The sequence below is a fragment of the Cyrtonyx montezumae genome, unplaced genomic scaffold, assembly GCF_038088225.1.
Source record: "Cyrtonyx montezumae isolate F1298 unplaced genomic scaffold, pur_monq_1.0 scaffold_16, whole genome shotgun sequence".
In the NCBI taxonomy this organism is placed as follows: Eukaryota; Metazoa; Chordata; class Aves; order Galliformes; family Odontophoridae; genus Cyrtonyx; species Cyrtonyx montezumae.
The window spans coordinates 6976136-7004060 of record NW_027071892.1 but is presented as its reverse complement, the minus strand read 5'-3'; the positions used below and the strand labels follow the sequence as shown (position 1 = coordinate 7004060).

Below are 27925 nucleotides of genomic sequence, written 5' to 3'. Positions count from 1 at the left end.
GAGATCCTACTAACTCAACTCCTGTTTCACAACTCAGGAATAAAGTTTTTAGGAAGAGCTGTAGATACACGGGCCTAATATTTCAGGAGAGCTAAGAACCTTATTTTACTCCCTTGTAGTCCCTGATTAGTAAAATACTCACTCCTGTGTCATATGATGTAACACAACCACATGGACTGCTTACTCCACTGCTGTGAGGTCAGGGCTCTGTCTTCCCTCTCCAGTAGGACAGGAAGGAGACTGGACAGAAAAATCTGCAAAGAATACAAACACAAACTTGTAATGAAAATTAAACTTCTCTTACCCCCAGAAATCTGAAATCATTCCTTGGAAAGAATATTTTGTCAGACAGCATGCTTTAAAAAGAGCGGATAAAGGCCAAATTTTTCAAACAAATTAGCATACCATCTTCATACATTTTGGTAAAGTGTTTGGTCCATTATGAAATTTTATCTGCTCAGTTCCTGAACAGAGAAATTAGGAGACTAGTTCAAATACTCTGCCTGTCCTTGTCTGTACTAGGACCTGTAGCAGTTCTTTACCATACAGTATTTTTTTGTCAAAGTTAACATCTTGTTTATTTTGCCCAGACATATACAGTCTGGAAATGCATTACATTTTTTCTGCTCAGAGTACCAATCAGCCAGTGCACATCTGTCTGTTCCTGCTCTTTGCCGTTTAGCATCATTCTGCTTTTCTGGTCCGGATTAATAAGGATTTTCTTGCCCTCATGATACAAGAACACGTGGCATGCTCAGAATTTGCAATCCAAGTGACTGTGCATTGCAGTATTGAGTGGAGAAATTATGATCAGTGGATTTCTTGCTTTGCTGGCAGCTGTGTAGTTTATTTTCTAAAATTTTAGCTGGTATTAATTACTCTAATAGATATTTAATAGCATCTCAATATCTGAAATCTTCTCTTTGGAGGACTAGAAGAAGAGATGCCAGAAGTAAATTCCTAGAGGAGAAATAGGACAATTACAGCATGGTATTTTTTTCTGGTAATATTTTCCCCAAGAACTGTTAGCCATTGTATAAAAAAGAGCTGTATGAAGAATAGGCATTGCTGTAGCCAAAATCATGTGTTGATTTAATGCAGAAAGTGAAGCTGCCCTAGGTCATCTCTAAACAAGGAGTGATATGTTTTGATACTTAATCAGATGTCAGAAAACAGCTCAGACTACAAACAAGCTCTGAATATATAGTGTATGAACTGAAAATAATTATTTATTCTTGTCATGGTATTGTTCATTCCATTGCTTTTGAAAGAGGTGAAGCATTTCTGTGTTTCCATAACTTGCATTAATCAGAGGTTTTTCTGTGCAATAAATACATGTCACTTTTTCAAGAGGGAGGCATTCTCTCTTCATTATCTCTAAGTCAATCATTAAGATTGTGCAGTTTATTTCTGTATGGGGCCCTTTTCAAGCTGAGAGAGTCTTTTATTTTAGAAATCTGAGATATATTCAGGAAGAGATAGGTGGATGAATGCAGCATATATTTAAGCTACAGGAGAATACGTGGCCTAACATGAGGTTTGTCAGTATCTGAGTCAATGTCCATTGAAGTCTGTGGACAGCTTCACCAGGATTCCCTTCCTGAGACCTTCAAGAAAGGACACTGAAGTCTTTCAGCTGGCAGAGGATGCAGTCTGTCCACTTAATGCTGCTGCCCAGGATAGAGTATTTGTCCCAGGTAATATTTCATGCTCTATTATGTCTTTCTAAGGGAAGATGCATTTGTGATTAAATGGTTTTTAATTCTTCAAACCAGAGCAGAGTAAAGGTGCAATGCTGTACAGCCTCTCTCTCATGAGACATTGATTTCAGGAAGTACAGACTTCAGCACCTTGCTGTATCCTATGACAATCTTTATCCACTTCTGCAGTGTCCTTTGCATCACCTGAGTACCCTGAGCTCTGACACCAGCGCACCTTTGAGAAGCACAGGCTCTCCAGTAAAGTATCAGATGTGCTTCTTGCCTTCCACTTTCTTCATTGACAAGGCAAGTGAAATGTCAGAAGCCTGGAGCTTCAGTCGAGGGCTGAGGAAAGGTGAGAATTGTTCCATTTCACCTGCTTCTGGCTGCGGCTGAGCGCAAGGTGTCCTAGGTAAGTGGGGTAAATTTCTGCAGGAATACCGTGTAGTCCCTGTGCAGGGAGTGCGGCTGCACCCCAGGGAGCCAAGCCACGAAGGGCTGTTCAAAGGAGCATCTGGGCAGCAAGCGCCAGGGAAAGCTGAGCTTGCCTGGCAAGCCTGTCCCGAGGCTGCCAGGGAGCTCTGCTTCCTCTCAGCTGCAGGGAGATCCAGGGAGGGGATGGTTTGCTTTTGCAGCTCCTCGGCTGAGGGGGTGGTGGATCCAGGAGGTGAGGAGGTATGCCCGGTCTGCAGACACTGTGACAACACGTCTCTTGTTTCAGGGCAGCTTCTGATGCAAAGCTGAGGCTGAAATGTGTAAGGCCTTCTCTTCGAGGGGAGTGGAAAAGACCTGTTAACTTTTACATTTTCATTTCAAGTGCTTGTAGCTTTGCCTTCAGTTGCTCTAAAAGGTTTGAGATGCTCCTTTGTCTGACCTGAAATACTGAAGAGCTTGTCAGAGCAAAGAAAGTAAAATGAGTTAGCTTATTATTGATTCAGCTTATTATTGATTCAAGTTTATCATGGCTTTACCCATTTGTTAATACTGTTGAAAGGAGAGGTTTGCAGACTTTTCAAAGAAATTGAGAAAACAGAACTTTGAAGAGGGGAGTGAAAGCAAACTCGAAAATGATAGAGATATCTAAGGAGATCAAGAAAAAAAAAAGCCACAACAGAAATATTCAAAGGATTAAAACTAAGCAAGTATTTTTCCTACTTCTTTTATGGGTCTTGCTCATGTCTGCCCTTTTTCAGCCAACTGCAACCGCTGGTACAACGAGGGGGCTGTCATATTAGCCCTGAGTGCAAAGCTTGTGGCCAGACTGGTCCTGCCTGCGGCCTGCCTCGTGCTGCTAACACAGGGAGCTGTGTCCTCAGCTCTGCGCTGTGCAGCGGTGCTGCCAGCTCTGGTGGGAGGCTGCAGCCCTGCAAGTTTTGTGCAGCCTTTATACAGCATGGTTCTGTAAAAAGGGTCTGTAGTAATGGTCCCAGCTTTCTTTGTTATTCTGATTTTAATACAGACATCACTGTAGAGTTATCAGAGATCTGCCTTAGGGCTGGATGCGTAGTGGCAGTGGCCTTCAGCAGGATGAACACGAGCCAGCAGTGTGCCCAGGTGACCAAGGACGCCAATGGCATCCCGACTTGTATCAGAAATAACGTGGCTTGCAGGAGCAGGGTGTGATCAACCCTTTGTACTCAGCATTGGTGAGGCTGCACCTCAGTGCTGTGTTCAGTTTTGGGTCTCTCACTACAAGAAAGACATTGAGGCTGTGGAATATGTGCAGAGAAGGACAATGGGGCTGTGAAGCATCTGGAAAACAAATCTTAGAGAGAGCAGCTGAGGGAACTGGGATGGTTCATTCTGGAGGAGGCTCAGGGGAGACCTTACAGCTCCATGCAAGGAGCTTGTGGTGAGGTGGGGTTGGCCTCTGCTCCCAGGTAACAGTGATGTCATGACATGAGGTGATGGCTTTAAGTTGCACTGGAGAAGGTTGCTTCTCAGCAGAGCGGCCAAGCAGTGGCACAGCTGTACAGGGAGCAGTGGTCACCATCCCTGGAGGCGATGAAGAACCGTGGAGATGTGGCACTAAGGATGTGGTTGGTGCCATGGTGGGGGTGGGCCAGGGTTGGAGTTGGTGGTCTTAGAAGTCTTTTGCAACCAGGATGATGCTGTGATTCAAGGACGCAGGTCCACAAAGATGCAGCATTGGCTTGTAAACCCTTAATCGTGGAAGGAACAATTCCTTTTTTTTTTTTTTTTTCTTCTGCTTTGGAGGATTTGTGAGCACTCCTGGGCTGCTCAGCATGAACCAGGCTCATCCCTTGTTTACACATAGCGTAACAACCGCTATCAAATGGCAGCCGCAGAGTCTGAGCGCCGCATTACACAGCCGCTTCCTTCTCCCACTCATCGTCCCGGTGGGCGCGCAGGCCCACTCCCCGACGAAGGAAGAATCTCGAAGCTGTTCGGCTAAAGCGCTCGTGAGGAGCGCGGAGCGAGAGCGGGTCCCGCACCCCTCCCAGCCCTCGGCGCGGGGCGGGGCGGTGCGGCTCGACGTCCCGGACCCCCCGGGCACGGTCGACGCCGCCTCCGCGCTAACGGCCGCGGGCGGGCGTGGGGCGGGGCCGTTCCCTCGGCTTCCCGGCGTGCACCGGGCGCGGTGGCTGTCTGGCCACGTCCCCGGGCCACGTCGCTCGTTGCCCGCTGAGCTTGCGCCATCTTCGCTCCCCGGCTCCGGGCTGCGCCTCCGCCGCTCCGTCGCCATGAACATCTTCCGCCTCACCGGGGACTTGTCCCACCTGGCGGCCATCATCATCCTGCTGCTCAAGATATGGAAGAGCCGCTCCTGCGCTGGTGCGTGCGGAAGGCCGCCGGGCGGGCGGGCGGGCGGGCGGGGGGGAGCGCGGCGGGGCAGGGCCGAGGGCCGGGCGTCGTGGCCGCCTCCTGGCCGCGGGCTGGGGCCGAGTGGGCCCGCAGCTCGGCGCGTCCCGAGGAGGGGGCGGTGGGGTGCGATGGCACCCACCTCCTGCGGCCCCAACTCCCCAGGCGGCCGCCGCCGCCGGCGGGCAGGGTGGGCGAGTCGAGCCGCGCGTTCTCCTCCCTGCAGAGGGGCACCCGAGAGAGCCGCGGTTTCCCTGCGGGCCCGACGCCTGCGGCGCTGAGTGCTCGAGCTGCGCTGCCTCGGCCGCCCCCTTCCCCCCCCCCCCGGGGAGCTCCTTCTTTATGTAAGGCCCGGCCGGCGCGGAATGAATGGGGAGCCGGGCCCGTGCTGCTCTGAGCGGGATCCGGAGCGCGTTGCGTCGCGGTTCCCGATGCGCGCGGCCCTGCCGCTGAGTGCCGAGCCGTGCGATTGACGTTCCTCCGTTCGGTACGCGGGGCGGGCCGGCGCGCTCTCCCCTTTGTTTTCCTGCAGTAAGAGTTACGTTGCCACTCGTGCCGCTGCTCCGGGCTGAGGAGCGCTGCCGGGTCCGTGCGAGCGGCTGCGGCAGAGCTGGGAGGGAGAGCTGCGGCGCACCGTGCTGCCGGCGGGCCGTGACGTGGCAGCGGGAAGGAGAGCTGGGAGGGCAGCGAGGGCTCCTCAGTCGGTGGATGTTTGTGTGTGGGATTGGTTTGGGCTGCAGCCCGAGAGAGATGAGAATGGAGAGATGAAGTCTCCTCCAGCTTACAGGTAAGAGGGAGCACGGATTCTCTTGTTTCTGAATCAGGTCACTTGATTGCTGACTGCCTGATAGTGCAAAAGAAAAATCGCAGTGAATGAACAACACTGGTTTCTAGCAGCGTTTTCTTCGTGTGTTTTTTATTCTTGTGGGGCATATGAGGTAAATGACTGCCGTTTCCATAGGGTACTCAGCAGAAGGTCATTTTTGAGGCTGAGGAGCCCAAGAGCTCTTTCCTGATGGCCGTCCCATCAGGAGCGCTGCCTGCCAGCTGGCAGCACAGGACGTGGCCTCCTGCTCTTCTGCAGAACATGAGGAACACTGTCAGAGTTACAGCCAGCCAAGGGTTAACGGGCTGAGAAGGAGCGTCTTACAGTCTGAAGTAGGGAGCTGAGGAGCTGTAGTGCAGGGCTAAAATTCGAGTAGCACTTTAGCTAGGAGATTTGTAGGCGACCTTTGGACATGAGGTAATTTTCACAGAGTAGTACGGCATAACTGAGTTCCATGTTTCTGTTTAGAAGGTGCTCTGATGTTTTTCTTGGGTCAGTTATGACTGAAGATCGCTGTTGTTAGAGGCTTATTGGGGTGGAAGAGGAATTGTACTTGTCACTGTTTCTGGTACTGCATGGAGAAGCTGCTGGGCAAATCTGTGTGACCCATCAGCCGCATCTTCAAACAGCCACGTGCCTGTGCTCATTCAGCTGAAACAGCCTGATGCATTTCACCTTCCTCAGCTGAACACTGAAATGGGAATTTATTTGTGTGCGGTTGTTGTCTGGCGTCTTCTAGTTCTGCCTGAATCATTAGGATTAATGCAGATTCATTTCTCTTCTGTGGGGTTAGTGTTGGAGGCCTGAGGAGCTGGCTGGAAGGAGAGCAGCCTCTGAGGAGCCTGGGATCTGCACTGAGGGCAGCTACCTGTGGCAGCTTCTTGTTGTCAGCCGTCATTTCTGGGAATAAAAGCTTGATAAATACGTTTACCTGGAACATGTTGTGAAGTCCACAACAGCAGCCCCTGAATGGTTGCTGACTGACGTTCAGTACCTGCTAGGTGCCATTGTTAGGGGGCTTTATGTGATGCTGTTATGTGGTCATTTGAGCAGTTCGTAAGTTAAATAAAATTACACCTTGTGGTTATTGGTGACTGGGGAGACAGAGCAGGCCAGCGGGGGCTTTAAGCGCGCGCTTCCCTGGCAGTAGGAGCTTAGAAAATAAATAGGGGCCTCTCAGTGACTGCTAAACCGTAGGCTGTGATCCATGAAGAGCTACGAGCCGCATGGTGCCGGCTCCACGTCTCGCTGCATCTGTGTGAGCCTGCAGCCTTTGTTCAGGCAGAGCTGCAGGCCTGTGGGAGCAGCTGCAGCCAGGCAGCCCCGCGCAGCACGCTGCTTCCTGGGGAGACCCCAGCTCCTGCTTCCTTTGGGGCAAAGCTGTGCCACGAAGCTCCCTGCATTGTCAGTGTTTGACAAACTTCATCTCTTTATTTTTCCTAATTTGGTCAATATGCTAAGCAGGTAACGAGGCAAAAGCAAACCAAGTTGTGATTTCAGAGTTGGCAGGGAGACAGTTTTTTTGCATGACTGCTTGTCTGAGCTGCTCCATTGAGGACTGGGGAAAATGTTCACCACTCCAAAGAACAGCTCAGAAGTAATTTCTGGGAGCAGTGGAGAATGCTGTAGCTAACGTGTTACTGACTCTCATGTCATAATTAGGAAACTCATGAGACTTGAAGAATATTCTGCTTTCACACGTTGTCGTGATCAGACTGCATTTTCTGATCTGTTCCAAGTCAAATTAGATGGTTTGTGCTGTGAATTACTGCCTGGGAATTGATTTACTTCTCTCTGTCATTTGTCAAGTGTTAAAGGTGACCTGCAGCAAATTACATGCTGAATCGTCTGGAAAAAAAAGTAGAGTAGGTAATGAACATGGGATGCTTTTGCTGAGCAATGGAGCTGTCTCATAATTTCAGGTATCTGCAATGGACAGCACCTTAAGCTGAAGGTTTTACGCAGTACTTTGCCAGTTTGTCTGTTTTCTCCGAAAATATTGCTTTAGGTAGATCTGGAATTTCATTTATCTTTTTGAAAGAAACTTTTGCCTTTCAGTTGATAAAATTGGAGTTTAGAGTTAGGCTGGTTACTGTTTCTTCAGCAGACCCAGAGGAGTTGTGGTTCTGCGGCTGGTGCAGACTTCATGCTGAGTTAACTGGTTTTTATTAAATTATTCAAGAGTATGTGAGGGCTCCGTGACAAAAAGCTGGCCTTCCTTAGGAAAGCTTTAGCCCATGGCTTTCATGCCCATGATACGCAGTGGCTGAGTGCCCTGCGGTGCCTCTGCTGCTGCCAGCCCCACCAGAGCTAGCTGCGGTGGATGCCGCCGTGCTTGGCCTGGCAGCAGGGCTGCTGGCTGGGGAGTCTCCAGCTATTGCTTTGAGCCAAGCTTGGAAGCAGGAAAAGAAGTTTTTCCATGCACGAGGATAAAATAAAAAGGAGAGGTTTCACTCCTGAAAATTGGAGCTCGGGGCTTTGGGAAAAGAAATGGAAATGCATGTGGTTAGCTCCAGAACAAGGTAACGTTTGTGGAAGTGAAAGGAGAGGGAGGAGGACAATGGCAGCGTGGTCTGTCACAACTGCGAGCCGTGGGCCTGGCCAGCACTGTGCTGGTGTAGCCAGTCATTAAATGTGGTGTTCACCCATGTCTGTCTTGCAGCTGTGCTTGTTTGTGGAGTTCAGCACCTACCCAGCCTGCCTGCACCCCGTGGGCCTTTGCTGTGAACTCTGGACCTTGCCTGCTCTGCCCTACTTACCTTGGAAATCCATCTGGCCTTGGCTCTGTAGTGTGTTTCCAGAACTTCTGGCTATTCTCGAGATTCAAAAGTCAGTAACACTGAAAGCATTAATAAAAACAACTTGATTCTAGGGGGAGGTGAGGGTGCAGTTCTTGAGAGGAGTTTGTTGAATGTATTACGTGATTACACTTGTATTTATGTGACAGCACACCTGGATCCAAACGTACAGCAGTGGCCAGTAATGAACATATTTGACAGGCTCTGTATTGCTGCATATAGTTGGTAACTGAAAGAAAACAGCACGTGAAAGGCTGTACTGCTGCTGTGCACGGTGGCACGGCGTGGGCTGGGGGCTGTGCTGTTGGGAGGAGTGCTGTGAGTGCTGCTGCCCTGTGGGGTTCAGAAATGACAGATGAACTTCTGCCTTAACTTTGGAAAAGTGTGGTGGCTGTTTTTTGCTGTTGTTCTTTTAAAACAGGGCTTCTGTGTGGTCACTTTGCAGTCTACATCATGAGGCTTTGGGGTCTTACTGTTTGCTGTACTTGCTTAACCACTGGGGGCTGTTAAGAGAATACTGAGTAGGACTCACCTAACGTGGCTTACAGTGGGGGGTGCAAGTGCTGCAAACAGAAACCTTTCTAATTGTTAAGATTTCAGCCATTCCTGTGCCGCATGTATAAATATCCAGTCCCTTCTTTTGGGACAGCTTAGTGCTTCCAGAGCATTAATCACAATGAAACTATAGCAAATTGCATGTTTTCTAATTGTTTTATGGCACTGTTAAAAAAAACCCATCCTCAAAAATACATCTGTATAAAGGGAAAAGGATCTTCAGCCCTGTATCATTACCATTCTCTAGAGAATGTTTTTCCCTGTCTTGTTTTCCTGAACAATGTTTTCATGCTTAGCTACACAAATCAATCTGTTTTCACCCTGAGTGACTGAAAACAAGAATAATTGGAATAACAGGATGAAGGCTTGGTGGTTTGGTCCCCTTGCTGTAACACCAGCATGTCAGTGTTAGGAAGTGATGCTTAAATCTTCAGAAGTTTTTAGTGACTGATGGTGCAAAACTTCAGTGGGGTGTTTAATGGGTCAGTGGTGCTGTGGTTGTGTTGCTGGCTTCAGAAACTCAAGTGGCCAAAGTACTGAAGCTGTTGTCTGGGCTTTGGCCTAGAGTTGTAAGTTACTTTGAAGAGGCTGTGCAGGTGGATGTTTCTTGAGCTCTTGATGTAGTAATATCTGTTTTTGACTGTTTGATAGATTTTCTTTCTACCATTTGGCCAGTTAAGTTTCAGAATTGAATTACCTTGATTCTTAACATCAGACAATTCCTTTAAAGCCACATGATTGGTGCTGGCATACTTCCTCTCTGGGGCCATGGTATCTATGGTACTTTACACCGCTCCAGGTGGGGATAGCTCTTTGAATACTAGTGCAGCCTTGCTGCATGGTGCCCAGGGGTGATGCAGAACAGGTGGCTCACAGGTGGTATTTTTGGAGATAATAGAAGCTACTGTGAGTGACTTACAAGTAGTGCCAGTAACTTTTCCAGTACAGTAATGTGTAGGTAACTTGCAGCTGCGCTGCTGAGAGAGGTGAATGTACAATTCTGTTCGTACAGCTTTGCTCTGGAAACCCATTTTTTGTCTTGATTTTGCAATCAACTTGCATAGAAATTCTTCCTCAACCTTTGCATCGAGTGTTTTAAAGAACATTGTGCTGTTTAAAGTAATTATTTCCTTTATTGCTTTAGGTATTTCTGGGAAAAGCCAGCTTCTGTTTGCACTGGTCTTCACTACCCGCTATCTGGACCTCTTCACTTCATTCATTTCATTGTATAACACATCTATGAAGGTAGAGTATACTGAAGAGTCAGAAAAGTTGGTATTGCTGCATGCAGAGTGAATAATTTTATGCATCAACAATTGCTGTGCTCTGCATGCAATTATTTTAAAACTGTTTGTGTGGGGACTGTGACATTTACAACAAATGCCTCTTTGGTTCTTGAAAATAGAAGCCCTTAGCAAAAATACTTTAAATAAACTGTATTTCTCATTTGAGACTTTAGGAAAGACTTAAGAAAAATCTCATTTTCGACACGGGAAACTGTTATTCAGAATGCACAGTGAGAATTGCTGGTAACGTCTTGTCAGAGACTGATCAAAAGTTTGCAGGATTATGCTTCAGGAATGTGGCTTCCATCTGATTTATTCCCACTGTGCTTGTCAACTGAATGTTAGTCAGCTCAAGTCTGTTTTTGTTGGCGCTATTTGTGCAAATTCAGATGCCCAGCACAAGAAAATAAACAGACTGGAAGAGTACGGCTTGTTTGGCATCGTTGGTACCAGAGCAGACACCTTCTTAATCCAGTTCTTTATTCTTGGATTTTTGTGATGCTTTTCAATTTTAGTTCAGAGGATAATGTAACTTGGCCAAAAGGAGTGACAAGATAGTTAATAATGTGAACAGTACTGAAGAATTGAGGGAATTTCCTTCAGGTTTGGTTTTCTGTTTCTGTTTGCTTGCGTTATTAATCAAACTATAGGTGCCAGCTTGAGATGTATTTACCTGGGAGTGGTCACTGGGTATATAAAAATAGGGGTTTCTTCTGTGCTCTGGGAACATAGGCAAGGTGGTACTAACTGCCTTTCTTACTGATCTGCAGACTTCAGTTTTTCTTGTTCGTAGCATTGTGCATCACACAGTTGATTTCACATATAATGCCTCTGAGTATAGGCAGCTCTTCTTTTATTTTGGTGTCTCTGGAAACTTTCTGATTGGCCCAGAGCATACTATTCTCATTAAGTAACTTTCAGAGAGGAGTTGGGATTCACTGACACTTAGTGTCTTCTCTGACCCTCCCAGTTACCATTAGCCTGCAGTTGGAGTAGGGGTTCCTTAAATGTGATATGTTGCCATAGAATCACAGAGCATCCCAAGTTGGAAGGGACCCACAAGAATCATCGCATCCAGATCATCACTCTGCTCAGCACCATCCAAAACCCAACCCCATGTCTGAACCATTGTTCAGATGCTCCTTGAACTCCAGCATCCTGGGGCTGAGACCACTGCCCCGAGCAGCCTGTGCCACCTGCAAGCTGTGTTTTTACTGTTTTCTGTTTGTTTAAATCTGTTTCTTTTCTGTTGTGAAGAACCTATACCAAATGTAATGAATTGTTTGGAACACTTTTCTTTATGGTGAAACTGATGCAGATGCTAAATTGTCTAGGCTACTGTACCAGATTGTCTTCAGGACAGGGTGAACTCTGTCTGGTGTTGGCAGAGTGCCCTTCAGAAAGTGACGTATTCTCTCTGATTCTGATTTCTTGCTGGTAAAATAAGGCTACTTACCTATCCCGTGGGGAATGAGTGTATGAAGTCTACTGTGCTCTATAACAAGTAAAAATGCTAAGGTTCAACATCAACTGAAATTGAAACTGAGTTCCTCTTCAGTGCTTCTGGCAGCCTTTTAGCTCTTCGTTTCATGGCCTGTTGGTTTCAGAGCACACTGGCTGCTCTACGGATGTAAGAGATATTTGAAGCTGTATGTCAAATGAGTTGGTTTGTTTTATTAAATAGCTGAGTCTAGGTGGGGCTTGATTCAATAGCTTTCTGATTGCCACGTGAGCCACCACACCCCTAAACTTACTAAATGAAAAGGAAGCCCTCTCCCTGTTGTATGTATGCGTATGTACGTTTTTAGCTGAAATGCTTGGGCCAGTGCTCCCCTTGCAGTACTGAAGCAGTCTTCCTTTCCCAGTCAGTTGTGCAGTTGTTTCTGCTCAAGGAAGGGTCTCTGACCGAAAGAAACTTTTGACAGTCACTTCGTCCAGAGGCAAGGTGATGCTTTAAAACATTATTGGCTCATTGGTTTTGAATTACTCCCTGCTGAGAAAAGCTGAATACCAGCACATAGCATGAAATTGGAATTGCAGAAGCATGTAAGCAAAAAATACCAACTGAAAAAGGCAGCTTATTCCTCTTAGTACTCTTAGTACCTGGGAAATAGCTTTGTTCAGCAAATTTAATGTAATCCTGCAACCTCTGTGGGTATTTCTTTTTCTTTCCTCGCTCTTTAGCTTATCTACATTGCTTGCTCATATGCCACCGTGTACCTGATCTACATGAAATTTAAGGCCACCTATGATGGAAACCATGATACATTCAGGGTGGAGTTTCTGATAGTTCCTGTTGGTGGACTCTCCTTTCTTGTCAATCATGACTTCTCTCCGCTGGAGGTGAGTTGGTTATGGGCAGGAGGTTGTACTTTATTTTCTAAAATACATAGTATGTGACAGTGAATGTTTTTTAGCAGAATGAGGAGTGCTCTGAAAGATGCCTGTGTTCAGCAAGTTCACACCAATTCTGTAATGCATCTTTGCAGCATAGGTGCCACTGAGAATTCAGAGCACTTCAGGAGACTAATGTTCATAATTAGCTCTGAGTATTTTATTGAGTAAAAAACTGTCTTGTCACGCTAATTCAGAAGAATCCTTCATTTTGTTATGTGTCTTAAGGAAATAATGTGGAGTGTGAGTAGTTGGTGCCACCTGGTGAAATCAAAAGAAGTGGTAGTACTTGTTAAATTTTGTAGAATCACAGATAGTCTAGAGTGTTACATTTGAGATGCAGCTGTGTGTTCTGTCAGGACAAAAGTATGCAATTACAGAGTTCAGGTCAATGTTTACACAAAACATAACTTTAGATGCTTATTATAAGTGGACTTGCATTTTTATATTCACTGGAATTGCATGATTTAATTAGCAGAAGAATTTGAAAAACATTTTGAGATACTGTTTCATAACTTGTACTGTGTTAACTCATTCTTTAAACCAGTTGCTTGATTTAAAAAGTTGAAAGAACATGAAAGAAGGAGGACTTCATCTTCACACAGCTTTTCAGAGCAGCAGCTCTGTGAGCTGTATCTAATGGTGTTGTATATCCTGAACTGATAGATGAGTAAACTTGTGTCAGGAAGCACACGGGATATTGGGAGAGTGGTGTCTGAAGACTTGTTACCTTGTACCATTCCTGGATTGATCACTAAGCTTTTTTTTTCACTGGATCAAGGATAGTTTGCCAAAATGCTGTTCCTGTTCCCAACAGAGTGATTTTCAGTGATAGTGCATGACAGGGGAATTCAGATACCTCCTGTGCTTCTGTTGACAGTATGACAGTTGAATTATCTGTGGTGGTGTTGTTTTTTCCTTACAGATATTGTGGACTTTCTCCATCTACCTTGAGTCTGTCGCTATTCTCCCTCAGCTTTTTATGATCAGCAAAACTGGGGAAGCGGAGACCATCACTACTCACTATCTTTTCTTCCTGGGTCTGTACCGTGCCTTGTACTTAGTCAACTGGATTTGGCGTTACTATTTTGAGGGATTTTTTGACCTCATAGCTGTTGTTGCTGGTGTGGTCCAGACCGTTCTTTACTGTGACTTCTTCTATTTGTATGTTACAAAAGGTGAGTAGTGTGATAACTTGGAGCTTTACGTAATGAAATGTAGCACTTTGCAGATGCATATCCACTTTATACACATTAATAAGTTGTTAATTCTGTATGCAAGTTATTACTTAATCTCCTTTTCAGATTTATCAGGAACGTGTTCTACAAGTTCAGGGTGTTTCTGAGGACAATTTTTAATGCAAATAAATGTATAAATAGTCTGGTGAACTTTATTGACAGATTTGAAAAGAAGTGTGACTAAATACGGGTTGCAGTCTTCTGTCAACAGGCGTGATCTTCATGCTTCTACTGACAGAGTACTTTTTGTGCAGGTGTTACACTTACAGACAACGTCTTCCAGTGCGTCCAGAGGCTGTTGGATGTGTCTGCAGATGCTAAGCATAGAAGCAGTTGTTTCTATTGGATCTGTTACTAATTCTGCTGTTACTGGTATTCCAGCATCTATCATAAAAGCACAAAACTTTGTACATGTGGCTGTGTTAGTCGTTACTCTAAAAAAACACAGTCAAAGGATAGTATGTCCAGTGAAGCTGAAAAGTGAGAAATCCAGGGTTGGAATTCTGACTTCATTGTAGTTTTGCTGATGGATATTGAATAGGGAGGCAAGTTTAGGAGGACTAAGGGCAGTGTACCTTTTCTACCAAAGTGACTGATAGGTTTTGATCCCTTTGAAATTCTAACAGTTGTGTTTCTTGGTCACATCTTTATATTGCTAACTTTTAATCTTTTCCTTTCCTACAGTACTCAAGGGAAAGAAGCTCAGTTTGCCAGCGTAAGTGCCAAAAAAACATCACCAGCATCTGTCCTTTTGGATGCTTGGACAGAACAATCCTTATCACAAGCAAAGGTGAAGATGCTTGAGACAGAAAGTCAGAAACACAGCTCTTTATAGTGCAGGTAGTCATCAGCGGCTCTGTAAGAACGGAGGAAAAACAACCAGCAGATTTCTGTTTGATGCATCTTGCCTTTATCTTTTTTATTACTATGTATAAAGATTTTTTACATAAAGAAACTTATACTGTATTAATAAATTCAGTGTATGGTTTCAATTGGAATAATTCCAAAAGTGAGATTTTTGTGAGATTGTTTATGACCAGGAAAAAGTGCAAACTTTTTTTTTTAATTTTCAAGAATTTCTTTGAAATGACTGATTTTTTTTCTTTTTTTTTTTCAGTGCACAAACATGTGCATCCTTGATGGATGGTAGTCATCTGTTCTTTCCCTTTGATTCAATTTTCATTCCACTGTATTTATTTTTTTCCAAAAGGTGAAAATATGTCAGCTTAAATCTAAAACCACCAATGTTTGATGTGATGTGCTGGTGCCCAATCCTTGTGCCATCTGCTGACGTGGAGTTCCTTATTTAAAATGTATGTTGGTGCCAGAAGGGGAACAGTCACATTCTGTAGTTGTCCTCCTTCTAAAAAAGGCTGATGGCAAGAGGGCAGTAAGGAGATCTTGTGGCCACAAGAAATTGGCCTTTCCTGTTTTGCCATTATGTTTGGGAAGGTAATCCCAATAATGGTAGCACTTGGCAGTGCAAGTAGTGAAGAGTTGAAGTTATGGTTATGTTGCTTAGTGGCAAGTGCTTGTAACTGTTCTTTGTTCTGGGTAAGGAGGTTAAATATCTTGGACGTACAGCCCTGTGACACCATTGCAGCTATAGAAATGGGAGACTTGTAAGTTGTTGATTACAGTAATCTGTAGGTGATCATTTTTAAACAATATCTAAGTTTTCATTATAATGAGTGCTGTATAAGCAACATCCATGTTCAGCTTCCAGTGGTTTCTGATGTCACTTTTGGACAACTGATATTTTTTTAATAGACTTTCCAAAATCAGCAGCACCAGTTACCATTCTTTATCCTTTAAATGATTCCCTTTTTTTACTGAGCTGTTGCATGATTTATCCTGTGTTACCATCCTCAATAAACACTTTATGAAATGGTGAAAATGTTATTTTTATTATTCTTGAATTATTTTTTTCTGTTAGTCTGAAACTGGGAAGAAGTTGTAGTAAGGATGAGTTGTTCAGTGTCATTGTCGCTCTCTTGAAATACAAACTTCCTAAGGATAGGAGAGGTGCTAACTGATGGAAACTGTGGTGAGTTGGTTCTGCCTTTTCCCAGAGCTCCATGCACAGCCTGGTGGGGCGTGTTGGAAAACAGATTCGTAGATTCATAGATACATTAGGTTGGAAAGGACCTACAAGATCATCTAGTCCAACAGAGCGGTGCCATGTGCCAGGTGGGGCCTGGATGTGAGGATTTGTTGCTCTTATGTTTTTAAATGTTTATGAAATGGATACAGTAATCTTTAGGAAGTCATTTGCCTTCTCTTGGTTTACCATAGTATCCCCAGAGTTAGGGGTGGTGATCCTTCCTGGTCGGAGCTCTTCTCTGCAGCTCGTGCAAAGAGCTGTAGCGCTGGGGATGCTGGGTACGGCGGTACGTGTTCTGCTGCGCACATCTGACTGGAGCCAGAACTGTTCCCGTGAGGAAACGGGACGGCCCGGTTCCGGCGGTACCCCCGGGATGACCACGCGGGTCAGCAGCGCCGCGTTAGCGGTGAGCGCGGTTGTGAAGGGCCCCGCCCGGCGCTGTTCGCGCACCTCCCGGAAGTGCCGGGGGCAGCGCTGGGCCGGGCTGTGAGCGGCGGCGCAGCTCGTGTGCGCACGCGCCCGAGCTCAGGCCTCGCGAGGCGGGCTTTCAGTGTCACGTGACCGCCGCTCACGCTTAGGACGCAGGGCGCGTGCGCGGCTCAGCGCTGTGGGGGCGGGCGGGCCCTCAGCGGCGGGGCCGGGCCGGGCCGGGCCCTCGGAGGCGGCGGAGCGGCGCTGCCCGTGTCCGCGGGATGCCGGGGCTGGTGGTGTTCGGTAGGCGCTGGGCCATCGGCAGCGACGACTTCGTCCTCCCGGGGGCTTTCGAGCTGTTCCTCAGGCTGCTGTGGTAAGGGCCGGCTCCTGAGGGGTCGTTCGCGCTCGGCGGTTTTCCCCACAGCGCCGCGGTTTATGTAAGCGTCTCCTCCCGCACGCGTGGCTGCCGCAGTGCCTCAGCGCCGCGGCTCCGGGCGCTCCCCCGCCCACCTCCGTTGTCCCGCTTCCCTGCAGGTGGGTCGGGATCCTGCTGCTTTACACCGTGCACAAGGGGCGGTTCAGCTGCCCGGGCGGAGCGCTCCTGCACAGCTACCTGCTGGTGCTTCTGGCGCTGCTGGCTGCCATCATCTGCACGCTGTCCGCCCTCGTGTACGTCAGCATGCAAGGTACGTGGGACAGAGCTCCGTGCGTCTGCACTGCTGGGACAGCGCGCGTTCTGTTATTCGGGGGTTGCCGCGGGTAGACGTGCGTCATTTCGCACTTTAAAAGCGCTTGGAAAGCGATGTTTTTTTCTCCTTGTGAAGGATCTCGTCACCGAAGCAATCTGAAATCGGCACGTGGTCTAGAATAGCAGAGGAAACCCTGCAGTCTCTCATATGTTGGGTTCTCACAACACACTGTAATTAGAACAGTATTTAAATTATTTAAGTGGAAGGAAGTGTGAAAAGAAACTGTGGCAGAGCAGAGGTGTGAGTGATAGTACTCACCTTGAATCTCACTGCTGATTCTCCTTCAGTTTCCAGAGCAGTGGAAGGAAGTGTTAGCTGTGTTATGCTGGTTTTAAGTATCAAAGTCCAGAAGGTGGGAGAGATAAGTGTCATTAGCACAGGGAAAAGAGCCTTCCTTGTTCAGTGTAAAAGTGAAATTAGAAGAACATTCTACAGTGGAGTAATCCTGAAGCTGAATTTTTGGTAGAATTAATAATGAAATGTTGTGGATTGTGATTATAATGCATGTGATTTGGTAGCAGCAGCCCTAATGCAGTACTGACATGGGAACTAGCAGTGAACCGAACTGAGGAACTCACACTGTTGTGCAGGGAGAGGAAAGTTGTTCGTAGAAACCACAGTTTTCATCTGATTGTGTCCATGTAAAGAACGGTGCTGCTGTGAGATGGTGTACAAAATGGGGATGGGGATAACCAGCTGGGGCTGGGACTCTTCTCATGGCTTTGTTACTGGAGGTGAACTTTGCAGTATTGCAGCTGGAGAATAGTTTCAAAAGTCGTTTTCATTCAGCAGTGGTTTAAACCTTTACAAGTTACGCTGCCTGCACGTGAGTACGCACACCCTACCACTGTGTTATCTTGCCATCAGCAAACTGGTTTAAGGAGCTGAGCCAGCCAAAAATTAATTATTTTTTTATTGCTTAAGAGTGCTAAAAGGAAAAGGTTATTATTAGCTAACAATACAGAAAATAGTCTTAGGAAATATTTGGCCTATGAACGGTCCTGTGTTCACATTTTTATTATGGGAATGAATTTATTGCTTCATGTCTGAAGTGAGGGAGCGGAGCCTTGCTGCATGTGGTCCACCAAAGGAGTATCTCAAATTTCAGTATTCAGCCAAATAAAAGCTGTGTGGAGTAATCATAGAAGCTGGCACTGACAGCTGTACGGTGGTGTCCACGAGCCAGCGCTCCGACGTGCGTCGTTGGGTCTGGTGGGCACTGCACCACTGCCTCAGCTTCACTGCAGAGCTGTCTCTGACCAGAGTGACTTTTAAGTATTAGTGGAGCAGATAGTAAGAACCCTGTAAACCAACTGGTGTTCTTAATTTCTCAGCTTTAGTGGTAGCTTTCCATTAAATTAAAATCACTTATATTTTCAGTTTAGTTTCCATATTTTCCAGAAAGTGTAGAAGGCTCATATATTTAGTTGTGTAGAATTGTATGTACCTGAGACACATTCATAAACCATTCTTGTTTAAAATTCTCATTATTTCAGGAACAATTTCTAATCCAGGCCCAAGAAAATCACTTCCCAAGCTACTTTATACTCGCCTGCTTCTCTACTTGCCTGAATTTATCTGGGCTGTTGTAGGAGCTGTGTGGGTGTCAGACAGCAGCGTGCACTGTGAGAGCACTGTGATAAATGTCGTCATTGGGACAGTTATTGCAAGGTAAAGGTGCCCCTCCACCACACACACACAAATTTAAGCTCGATAGTGCACATGAGACAGAAGATAATGCTTACGCTTGTTTTGGGTGTGCTCAGCAAAGATTTTTCCAGCAGGTTAGGACTGCTATTGTTTATAAATTATTTTGCTTTCTTATAGAAGGGTTTTCTTTTTGTAGGCTCAATAACAAAACGTGCACCATTATGACACTAACATGATGTTTTATGGTGTTTCGTGCCTTACTTTGTTTTGTGTCTGTCAAGACCTGCAGCTGTGTTCTCACACGTGTCAGAAATGCCTGTTTTCACCCTGCTTCCTTGTGTTTTGCAGCTGGGTTATCATCATCTTTACCATCATTGGGGTGTTAATTGTCTTTGATCCCCTCGGGGGGAAAAAGACGTTTTACCTCACCGATGGTTTAGACCGGAACTTGGAAAGCAGCCAGTCAGGGCAGCTGCTATATAACGTGAAGAACACTGCTACCAGAGTGTGGGAAAAAAGAATCAGGTTAATGTGCTGTTGTATTGTGCAAGATGATGACCATCGAGTGGCATTCACGAGCATCGCAGAGCTTTTCCGCGCCTACTTCTCGGTAAGGTGGAAAACTTTGTTTTTTCTTGACTAACTCTGAGTTTCCAGGTGGTGCAGAAGGTGTAGCTGTGTTGAGCCGGAGGCCCCTGATTGAAATCAGGTTCTGAATGTGCTAACTTCAAACATAAAGATGATTCGTGTAACAAAACATTCCGTGTGTACAAAAAGTGGGGAGAGGAGGGCAGTTAGATGCTGGTGCAGCCATCTTCTTTGATGCGTATTGTCTCTGAGTTTAGTTAGATAAACTGAAAAAAGCATCTCGCTGTGTTTTCTTACAAGATAGCTCTGACGTGATGAGCTGTGGGACAACACTAAGTGCTCATTTCTTTGTACAGGACACTGATCTGGTGCCAAGTGACATAGCAGCTGGTTTGATTCTGCTCCATCAAGAGCAAGATAAAATGGAAAATTGCCCAAAAGACCCAGAAGAAGTCCTCTGTCACTCTCCATCATCTCCTGTGGTAAGGCAAGACTGCTGTAGCATCTGGTGCAGCTGCTCTAGGAGATGCTGACAGGGAAATTGAAGTGTAGGTCTTTGTGCAGATATTTGGGTTTCATTTGTTTTTACAGAATTAAGCACTACAGTAAAAATTTGCTATTTGAATTGTTAGTAAGTACAGGGAGAATAGAAAATACTGTGATGAGTTTGCAGCCAGAATTTTTCAAGGGTACTTAATCTATGTCCTTATGATAATTAACTGGAGAAGGGGTATGTTCAAAAAGCAGAGATGGCTGACACAAGTTCTCAGTGTGTATTTGCTGATACCAGGAGTGCTCCTGTTCCACAACGTTTATGAATGAGGGGAATTAGGCACAAAAAGGAATAATTTCAGACAGTCATTTCTGCAGAGATCTGAGAGAAAATGAACAGAGAGAAAACTATTTAGTACTGTGCATAGAACTGAGAAGCTAGTCTTCTAGCAATGTCTGTATAAATCGTTTGGTGTGTATATCCAGACAAGATAAGATGAAAAACAAGCATTTTTTAAATGCTTAGAGATGATGGGTTACAGTTTGCTAATCAGTTTTTGCTGTGGTAGAACAACTTTGTAAATAGTTTTATCTTCTTTTGGCCTGTGTTACACAAAAGTATGTAATTCCACTTCAACCAAATAATTTAAATCAAATTCCATTTGAATCTGGGCAGGATGAAATCAGTCTTAAAATATCTCTCTCAGGGATATCTGCTACAGACTCCTTAACCATTCCTTTGACCCTTATCAGTGCGTAAGTGTTGGAAGAATATAATTTAATGAGAGATTTTCAAGATTCTTAAGTTTTGTAGCTACAGAAACAAAAGTTGTTTTCCTGGAATATGAGTGGCTGTCTTTTTTTTCTTTTAGATACTGCCTGTATTTTCAGTAGTTTGAGTTTGGGCTTTATTCAAGGGTGGCCTAACACACCTTTCTTCCTCTTCATTCCCCATGTCCATGCAGGCTGATGATTTGGATACTGAAGTGGAGAACGCCGCTCACTATATGCTGTTTGCTGCAGCTGCCTATGGCTGGCCCTACTACATATACACCAACCCATTCACTGCACTCTGTAAGCTCAATGGTGACTGGTAGGTTGAATCAAGAGCTTAGAAACACACAGCTTCTTCTTCATTAACTCTCGTTTGCAGAAACAGACTGTCTTCGATAACACTGCTTTTGTGTCATTAAATTATTTTATTCATGGATGTAGAAGCTTGACTTCTATAAATACAGTGCAGGCAAAATGGCAGCATCTGTCCGCCCTCAGAAACTGGTCAGAATTGTTTGTGATTGAGATAAAATCCATTTAGCAAAGTGGCAAAGGAATTGGAGTTAAACCAAAAAAGATTTGGAATCAAGTAATGTTTTAAAATGAGGCTTTATAGAGCTCCCTTTTGGGCAAATACAAGTGGAAATAAGTGCATCAGCTGTTTTCTCACTCTGAAAAGGAATTGGGAAGTTACCTGTACCTCCAGTGTCCATTTCACTGCATTTGCCCTCCTTACTCAAAGTCTGCCACACTCAGTATCACAGTGTGCATAATGTGTGCCATTACCATGTATTTGAGTGACCTCTGAGATTTGTGGCTTAACTATAATTTTCTTAATAATTAGCATCAAATCATTTGACCCTCTGAAATATGACTTGGGAAAGAAATCACATAGTACAATGCATAAAACATTAGATCAGCCTACTGCAGAGAATTTATTTCAATTTTACTTTTTGCTTTCTGTCTTTTGTTGTTGTCATTTAGTCTTAATTCTTTTCTTACTGTCTTGTTTGCAGTGGTGATAATCCTGTAGCAATGGTGTGTTGCTTGTCCTGAACTGAAAATGTGGTATGCTGCTCAGACAAAGCAGCTCTGTGGGCGAGGATAGCATTTCATGCAGACTAATATTACTGGGAGGAGCAGGTGGGGGGAAAGTAGGTGAACTTGTGATTCCTGGCACAAATTGTTCTGCAAATGTAATCGAGTTTGATTCCTGAAAGGAATCAAAACGAAAGTTTTTCTCAATCTGTGTTTGTTAGCTGCAGAAGTAGACCAGAGGATTCTGATATAACTGGAAGCGATCGTCGTAACTTTCACTTTGGATCCATCCTAAGAATAACAGGATTGCAGTACAGAGACTTTATTCATATCAGCTTTCACAACAAGGTAAGCAGCCTGGACAGGCATTGAGCAAAAAAGCCATAGTGATGGTGAGGGAACTGTTAGGTCACAGCTTGAACTGGTGATTGAGCACCTGGGGAAGGGCTGTGGCTGCCTAGGGAGCACAGGTGGATTGCTTGCACCTGTGTTCCCCAGGTGGCCAGAAGGAGAGCACCCAGGGTGGAGCTCCCCTGGGCCTGGCACTGAAGGAAGGGCTTCTCTTGGACTTAGGCTGCTGCAGGGGTGTGCTGCATAGTCAGAGATCCCCTTCAGCAGCTGGCTCTTTTTATATATGACAGTTGGCCTGCCTGTGCATGCTTTGCCTGGTGTCACCAGATCATGTCATGCAGTTCTGCTGCTTTGTGAGCAGAACTGTGATTGATTCAGTGAAAGCAGAGAGTGAAGTTTCTAGTTTGTTTTCAACATTTATGAAATGAAAGTTCAAAACAAGTGAAGACAGGCCCTGAAACGTATTTTTCAGTTCTGATTTTTTTTTTCTTTTTTAAGGAATACCCACACAGCCATTGACATAAATCTCAGCATTGCTATAAAGACACTTATCATAGCTTGATAGTTCAGCTTCTGTCCATGGTACAGGAAATTCATTAGAAGGGCTTTCAGAAGGTGAGAACAAATGCTTACACTTCTGAAAAACTGATGTCTTTACTGAGTACGTTTTTTTCCTTTGCAGATCTATGAGATTCCATTTTTTGTTGCTTTGGATCACAAAAAAGAAGCTATTGTAGTTGCAGTGAGAGGAACGTTGTCTTTTGAGGTACTGTCCATCTAGTGTGTATAATTGGCTTTATAGATACGGGTGAACTCCTGGTGTCTAGAGGAGATTGTGTTACACTGGTGCATTTAGAAACAACTTACTCATGGGTATGGGTCCCTTCAGGCTCATAAGCTGTAAGCCCTTCTGTCCTCAGATGGGCATTATTCCCTTTGCTTCTGGAATGGACTGTGGAGGGAGGACAGTGGTAATTCTTTTGTACTGTGACTGAAAGTGTATTCGTGATGTGTGTTTGCAGCTTGAAAATAGTTGCTGAAATCCTAATCGTGATTGCTGTATGTGTTTGGCTGGTGTTTTATGGTCAGTTGTATTGGGCTGCTCCACACTTCCCCACGCAGCCTGTGCCCGTGCCTGACCTCTCCTTCAGAGGAGAATTCTTCCTAATATCCAATCCTATAAGTAACAGACATGAGCCGTGAAAACCCACGGAGAGGTGTGGTTAAAGCTGTCTTGTTTTCAGGACATTCTCACTGATCTGTCAGCAGACTGTGAAGACCTGACACTGGAAGATGTTCTAGAGAATGGCTTTGTGCATAAGGTGTGTGCAGTCTGTGTCTGTTTAGAATTCATCTCATGCAATAAGAAAACTAACTTAATTCTTGGGGTCCTTTAGTTAAACTGGAAGAGTATTACGATATAGATCACACAAATTATTTCAGTGGCTTGATTGTTGCATTGAACACTGATCCTGGCAGTTTGTAGTCATGTTGTCTGCCTTCATGTCCTTACTAAGTATTTGGAAAGCTTTTTAGCCATTATGTACAGGACCACTTGGTTATGGTTTGTTCTGTCAGAAGCATGCTAAATTCAAGAAAAAGGTTGTTCTTTGTTGGTGTTACTTTGTACATGTCTGTCACGTCAGGTTAAATACTGCCTTTCTCCTCTAACTTAAAATGTTGTCTTGCAGGGAATAACTCAGGCTGCAAATTACATCTACCAAAAGCTAATAAATGATGGAATTTTAAACCAGGCTTTCACAATTGCTCCAGTAAGTCATCTTCCAAATGCTTTGGTTTCCAGGAAGGTTGCACATATTTTTCTGTGTTTCAGCCTTCTCTTTCTGTCCATAGGAATACAAACTTGTGATCGTTGGTCACAGTTTGGGTGGTGGAACAGCTTCTGTGTTGGCAATCATGCTCAAGAACTCTTTCCCAACATTAAAATGTTATGCTTTTTCTCCTCCAGGAGGACTTCTAAGGTGAGTATGAGACTTATGCTACTTGGATCTCTAAGTGTAAAAAAAAAAACAAAACTTTGAGACAGCTGACAGATATGACGGCTGCTCCAAAAATAGTGCCTCTGATTTTATTTTGTTGGTCTGTGACATCAGAAGTGGCTGTTGGTGGGACGGCAGCAGAGGTTGAACCTTCCCACCAACATCCCATTGCACGTCGTTGCCGTGTGACAGATGGCAGCAGTGGGGCACTCTGACACAGTGGTGTCTGATATAAAAGCGTGGTTGAAGCAGAGTGGTGTCATTGAATTCCTCCATGTGGAAAAAACGGCACCTGTGGTCATTCATCAACGCTTGCTGCTGTTTTTGGAGACCAAGCAGTGGATGCAGCGCAGTGAGGTGCTGCTGGTGCAGACTATTACAGGGGCACCATGCAGGCTGCTGTTTGTCGCCGGTGAAAATGCACAGTGAATGGTGGTTGAAAATGCTGAAAAACAGTGCTTGGTGGCTGTAAGCTTGCTCTCCCAGGTAATGTTCCTGTGCTCTCTGTATCCATTGTAGTTTCCATGGAAGTAAATAGGAGGCATTACTTTTGGAGCACCCCACATACGTTAAATAATTTTGCTTGACTGTTAAGTTTGTTTATACATTCTGTGGTAGAACTGGATTTGCTCCACCTGGGGTTACAGTTGTGTTCCTGAGGGATTGTGTACATGTTTTAGAAGGGAGTGGCTCACCTGGCTGGGGGGGGGCTGGGACAGCTGCACACAGTGAGAATCAGCACTGCTGTGTGCCCCGAGGCACGCTGCAGCACTGACTGCATTACTGCTGAACAGGAGTGGGCACAGTAAAGTGAGCCGTGCATCTAAAGCTTGTCTTTTCTTAAGCAAAACACTTGCAGAGTACTCGAAGCGCTTCATTGTTTCGATCATTCTCGGAAAGGACCTCGTTGCAAGGTGAGATGGAAATATTTTTAAATGCTTGTTGTTTTTTGTATTGAGAAGTTAGATTTCATGAAATGGGAGGCTTTTTTTTTCCTGAGTTCTATATGTGCTTGAACAGGTTAAGCATGCCCAACATGGAGGACTTAAAGAGAAGAATAGTGAGAATTGTGGCAAACTGCAACAGGCCCAAGGTAACTAAATGCAGCTCGTGGTTGAAGTCAGTGGAATTGTCAGCTGAGTTAAGCCCCAGCTTTAATGCATTGACGTTTGGGGTATGTTTTTTTGGTTTGTTTGGGTTGGTTTTTTTTTGCTTTTAATGATGGGACAATTGGTTTTTGGAACAAAGTGCTTTTAATGACATCTGTGGCAGCTCTTACCCTAGAGAGCTGTCTTGGTGGAAATGGAGATTCCGTGAGCCCTGGGGGAACACAGTGCACAGTGTTCAAGACCCAAACTGATCTGTTTGCTGGTATTGCTGTTAAAGGAAACTTAAAAGAGATGAAAAATGAATAGATTCCTTACTTTCATTAGTAACCACTTAGTATCAGGAAGTAAATTCATGGTTTTGTTCCAGTTTTTCCTTTCAGAATTAACTTGGAAAATAAATATTTTGCTGTTACAGTGCTCACTGCTTACCTCTCCTCCTTACTTTGGTTAGAAACACAGTTTTGAGGAGAGGTTTGAAGATTGTAAACAGCCATCTCTTATTACCTGGAGATAAATCCATGGTCCCTACAAGATTTCCTTGTAGTCCCTGGAATAGGAGTCATGCACAGAGCCTGGATGACACCGTAGATAGACGATAACGGACAGTTGGAAGCTGTAGGTGCAAGGAAGTTTAAATCTGTACAGTAGAATCCACAGAAGAATTCACCTGGATGAAATACTGTTTTCCGTGGCATTCCTAGTGAATTGGGTGGGTGTTGGTGAAATAACATAGAACTGTTGGGAAATGCAGTAAGGAGGTATTATCAAACAAAACTTCTGACATGTGCACAGGGCATTGTTAACTTCTGATTTGTAGTTTCAGGTGATGTGTGTGCAATGCATGCAGCTAGGGTAAGGCACTTGAGGAGATGCTCAACCTCAGTTCAGCTGTTTTTCTTTCTGAATTCAGTACCAGATTTTGTTGCGTGGGTGTTGGTACGAAGTATTTGGAGGGGATCCAGATAACTTCCCAACTGAGATGGATGGCAGGAACGACGATGCCCTGACGCAGCCTCTTCTAGCTGAGGAAAGCTTAATGGTTCATCGGTCACCTTCATACAGTGCCCTTGATGGAGAATCACATTTAAATTCCCCACCACAGTACCCTCATCTGTATCTTCCTGGAAAAATCATCCATATTGTAGAAGAATCCAGCTCTAGGAGGTAAGTGGAATCACAAATACCACTATCTTGTCTTCCCGAGGTCTACCTCAAGCTTCAGGCTGCTTCTTGCTTTCAGAGTACGTTTCCAGTTCTGCTTCTCATCTCCATCTCCAGCACACTGCTTACTACAAATTGTCCCGCTTTTGTGATCGGTTTTTTCTGGTTTTTATTTAGCTTTCTTTGTTCCACACCTCCCTTTCTTTCTGCATCTATCTCTGTGTGCGTGCCCATCCTGCTGTGAAGACTGCTATGTTTAGCTCTGGCATGGTGCAGTTCCTGCACGGCACTGCAAATGCTGCAGTATTGCATCCTGGTCGTGGTGAAGCTGTCTGCACAGCTCTGTGGGTGCTGCCCATAGTACTTGCCCAGCAAGGCTGGAGGGGTCCATTTGCACCAGAATTGCTGGTCAGCCTTTAGATTCCTGCCCCTTGCCTGCTACAAGCTCAAAGTGCTGGAGGGCTGCGGAGTCCGGTTGTGTGGTTTTAGAAGCTAGATTCTTCAGCACTTGAGACCCAGAAGGTTTTCTTGATGGCTGCTATTCCACTGTACATCAGTGAGTTCACTTTTCTCCATTTACTCAAAGCACAGCAGCTAGTGTTTTGTTTTCCTCAATTACTACCACAGCAGACCCTCCGTGTACCATAAAATAAAAATCCCGAACGTGGTCCATGCAGTGATCAGTCTCATGTCCAGATGTCCAGCCTCCCCCTGCTAGCACTGTGATGGTGCTGCCACATGAATGTGCTGCTCCACCTCCCCCTTTGTCTGAGCAATGACCTCTGCTTTTTGTGAGCAGGACTATGGTGCCTTCATGGTGAAAGAAACTGTAGTTGGGTGTAGCTTTGCCTCGAGGGGCTCTCAATGACAGTGTTCCCATCTGATTGCTGAGGTCAGCAGGATGGCTCCTTGGAGGCTCTGCCCCTTTTCTCCCCAGGTGTGGTGGCTCCATGTAGTACAGAGCCTTTGTCTTTATGTTTTTTAGGTTGTGCTCTTCAGATATTAAATACTCTGCAAACTGGTCAAATGAGAGAGTCTTCAGCAGCATTTTGATAAGTCCCAAGATGATAACAGACCACATGCCAGATGTTGTGCTCAACGCTCTCAACAGTTTGTCTCAAGAACATAGATCTTGTATTTCTTGTCAAACAAAATAATTTAACGGGATCTGGTAGGTAGCTCAAACAGAAGAGAAAAATGCAGGTTTCAGGTGTCCAGGATGCGTTCCACTTTTGTAGAGTGGATTTCAGTACTTTTCTCATCTTGTGTAACAAGCAAGAGGTCTCGGTGCCCCTGTCTCTGCAGTGATCTCAAGCAGCACTGCGATGGGTGAAGCGCATGTTCTGCATTTATGCCGAAGCTTGAGCTTTTCCAAAAGTGGAGCAGTGCACAAGTGCTAGCTGAGCTGCTGCAAGCTGTCACCAGAGAGCCGGGCCTCCTTCTGCACACGGGACTGAGGTGAGGGCGTGAGGCCAGCTTGGCTGGCTCACCAGTGCAGGGTCCTGTCAGGTTAAAAACAATTCCAGTCCTGCTTCCGAGTCACTTTGTTCCACTGCTCACAGGCGTCCTGCTCCCTGCTGCTGCAGGGTGCCTGCCTAAAGGTGCTGCTGCAAAGCAGCGTGACAGTGTGAGTGGGCTGCAGCTGAGTGGCAGGAGCGTTATGGCTTTATGATTTTGGTTATATTACTGATGCTACATGATGTTATGATGTGGAATATCAGTAATATAACCAAAATCATAAAACCATGATGAGGAGGTGAGTAAGGGACGCAGTCTGGCACGTGGGTGCGTGCAGGCAGGCCCTACCCTTGTGTCAGTTCTGTTTTAATCAGGCAGTTCTAGTTGCACTATTTTGTTTTTAAGGGTGTGTAGCAT

The 27925-nt window shown here is 45.2% G+C and overlaps 2 protein-coding genes across 3 annotated transcripts; both read left to right on the top strand.

The window, feature by feature from the left end:
- The first annotated feature begins 4303 nt into the window (after positions 1-4303).
- KDELR2 (KDEL endoplasmic reticulum protein retention receptor 2) lies at positions 4304-14556 on the top strand. The gene is made up of 5 exons (XM_065732517.1): positions 4304-4496; positions 9847-9947; positions 12173-12331; positions 13308-13560; positions 14305-14556. The coding sequence occupies exons 1-5, from the start codon at positions 4406-4408 to the stop codon at positions 14337-14339; spliced, it is 639 nt and encodes a 212-aa protein (XP_065588589.1). The 5' UTR covers positions 4304-4405; the 3' UTR covers positions 14340-14556.
- Positions 14557-16393: 1837 nt separating this feature from the next.
- Positions 16394-27707, top strand: DAGLB (diacylglycerol lipase beta). 2 transcript variants are annotated; one of them, XM_065732515.1, is made up of 15 exons: positions 16394-16511; positions 16673-16824; positions 18384-18558; positions 18886-19147; positions 19482-19607; positions 20583-20710; positions 21651-21777; positions 22463-22546; positions 23025-23102; positions 23472-23552; positions 23635-23762; positions 24626-24694; positions 24801-24873; positions 25800-26053; positions 27036-27707. In XM_065732515.1, the coding sequence occupies exons 1-15, from the start codon at positions 16417-16419 to the stop codon at positions 27205-27207; spliced, it is 2004 nt and encodes a 667-aa protein (XP_065588587.1). In that variant the 5' UTR covers positions 16394-16416; the 3' UTR covers positions 27208-27707. The 2 variants fall into 2 exon arrangements, with proteins under 2 accessions (XP_065588587.1, XP_065588588.1); XM_065732516.1 differs by lacking the exon at positions 16673-16824 and having other exon boundaries at positions 16445-16511; positions 27036-27706.
- The last annotated feature ends 218 nt before the right edge of the window (positions 27708-27925 follow it).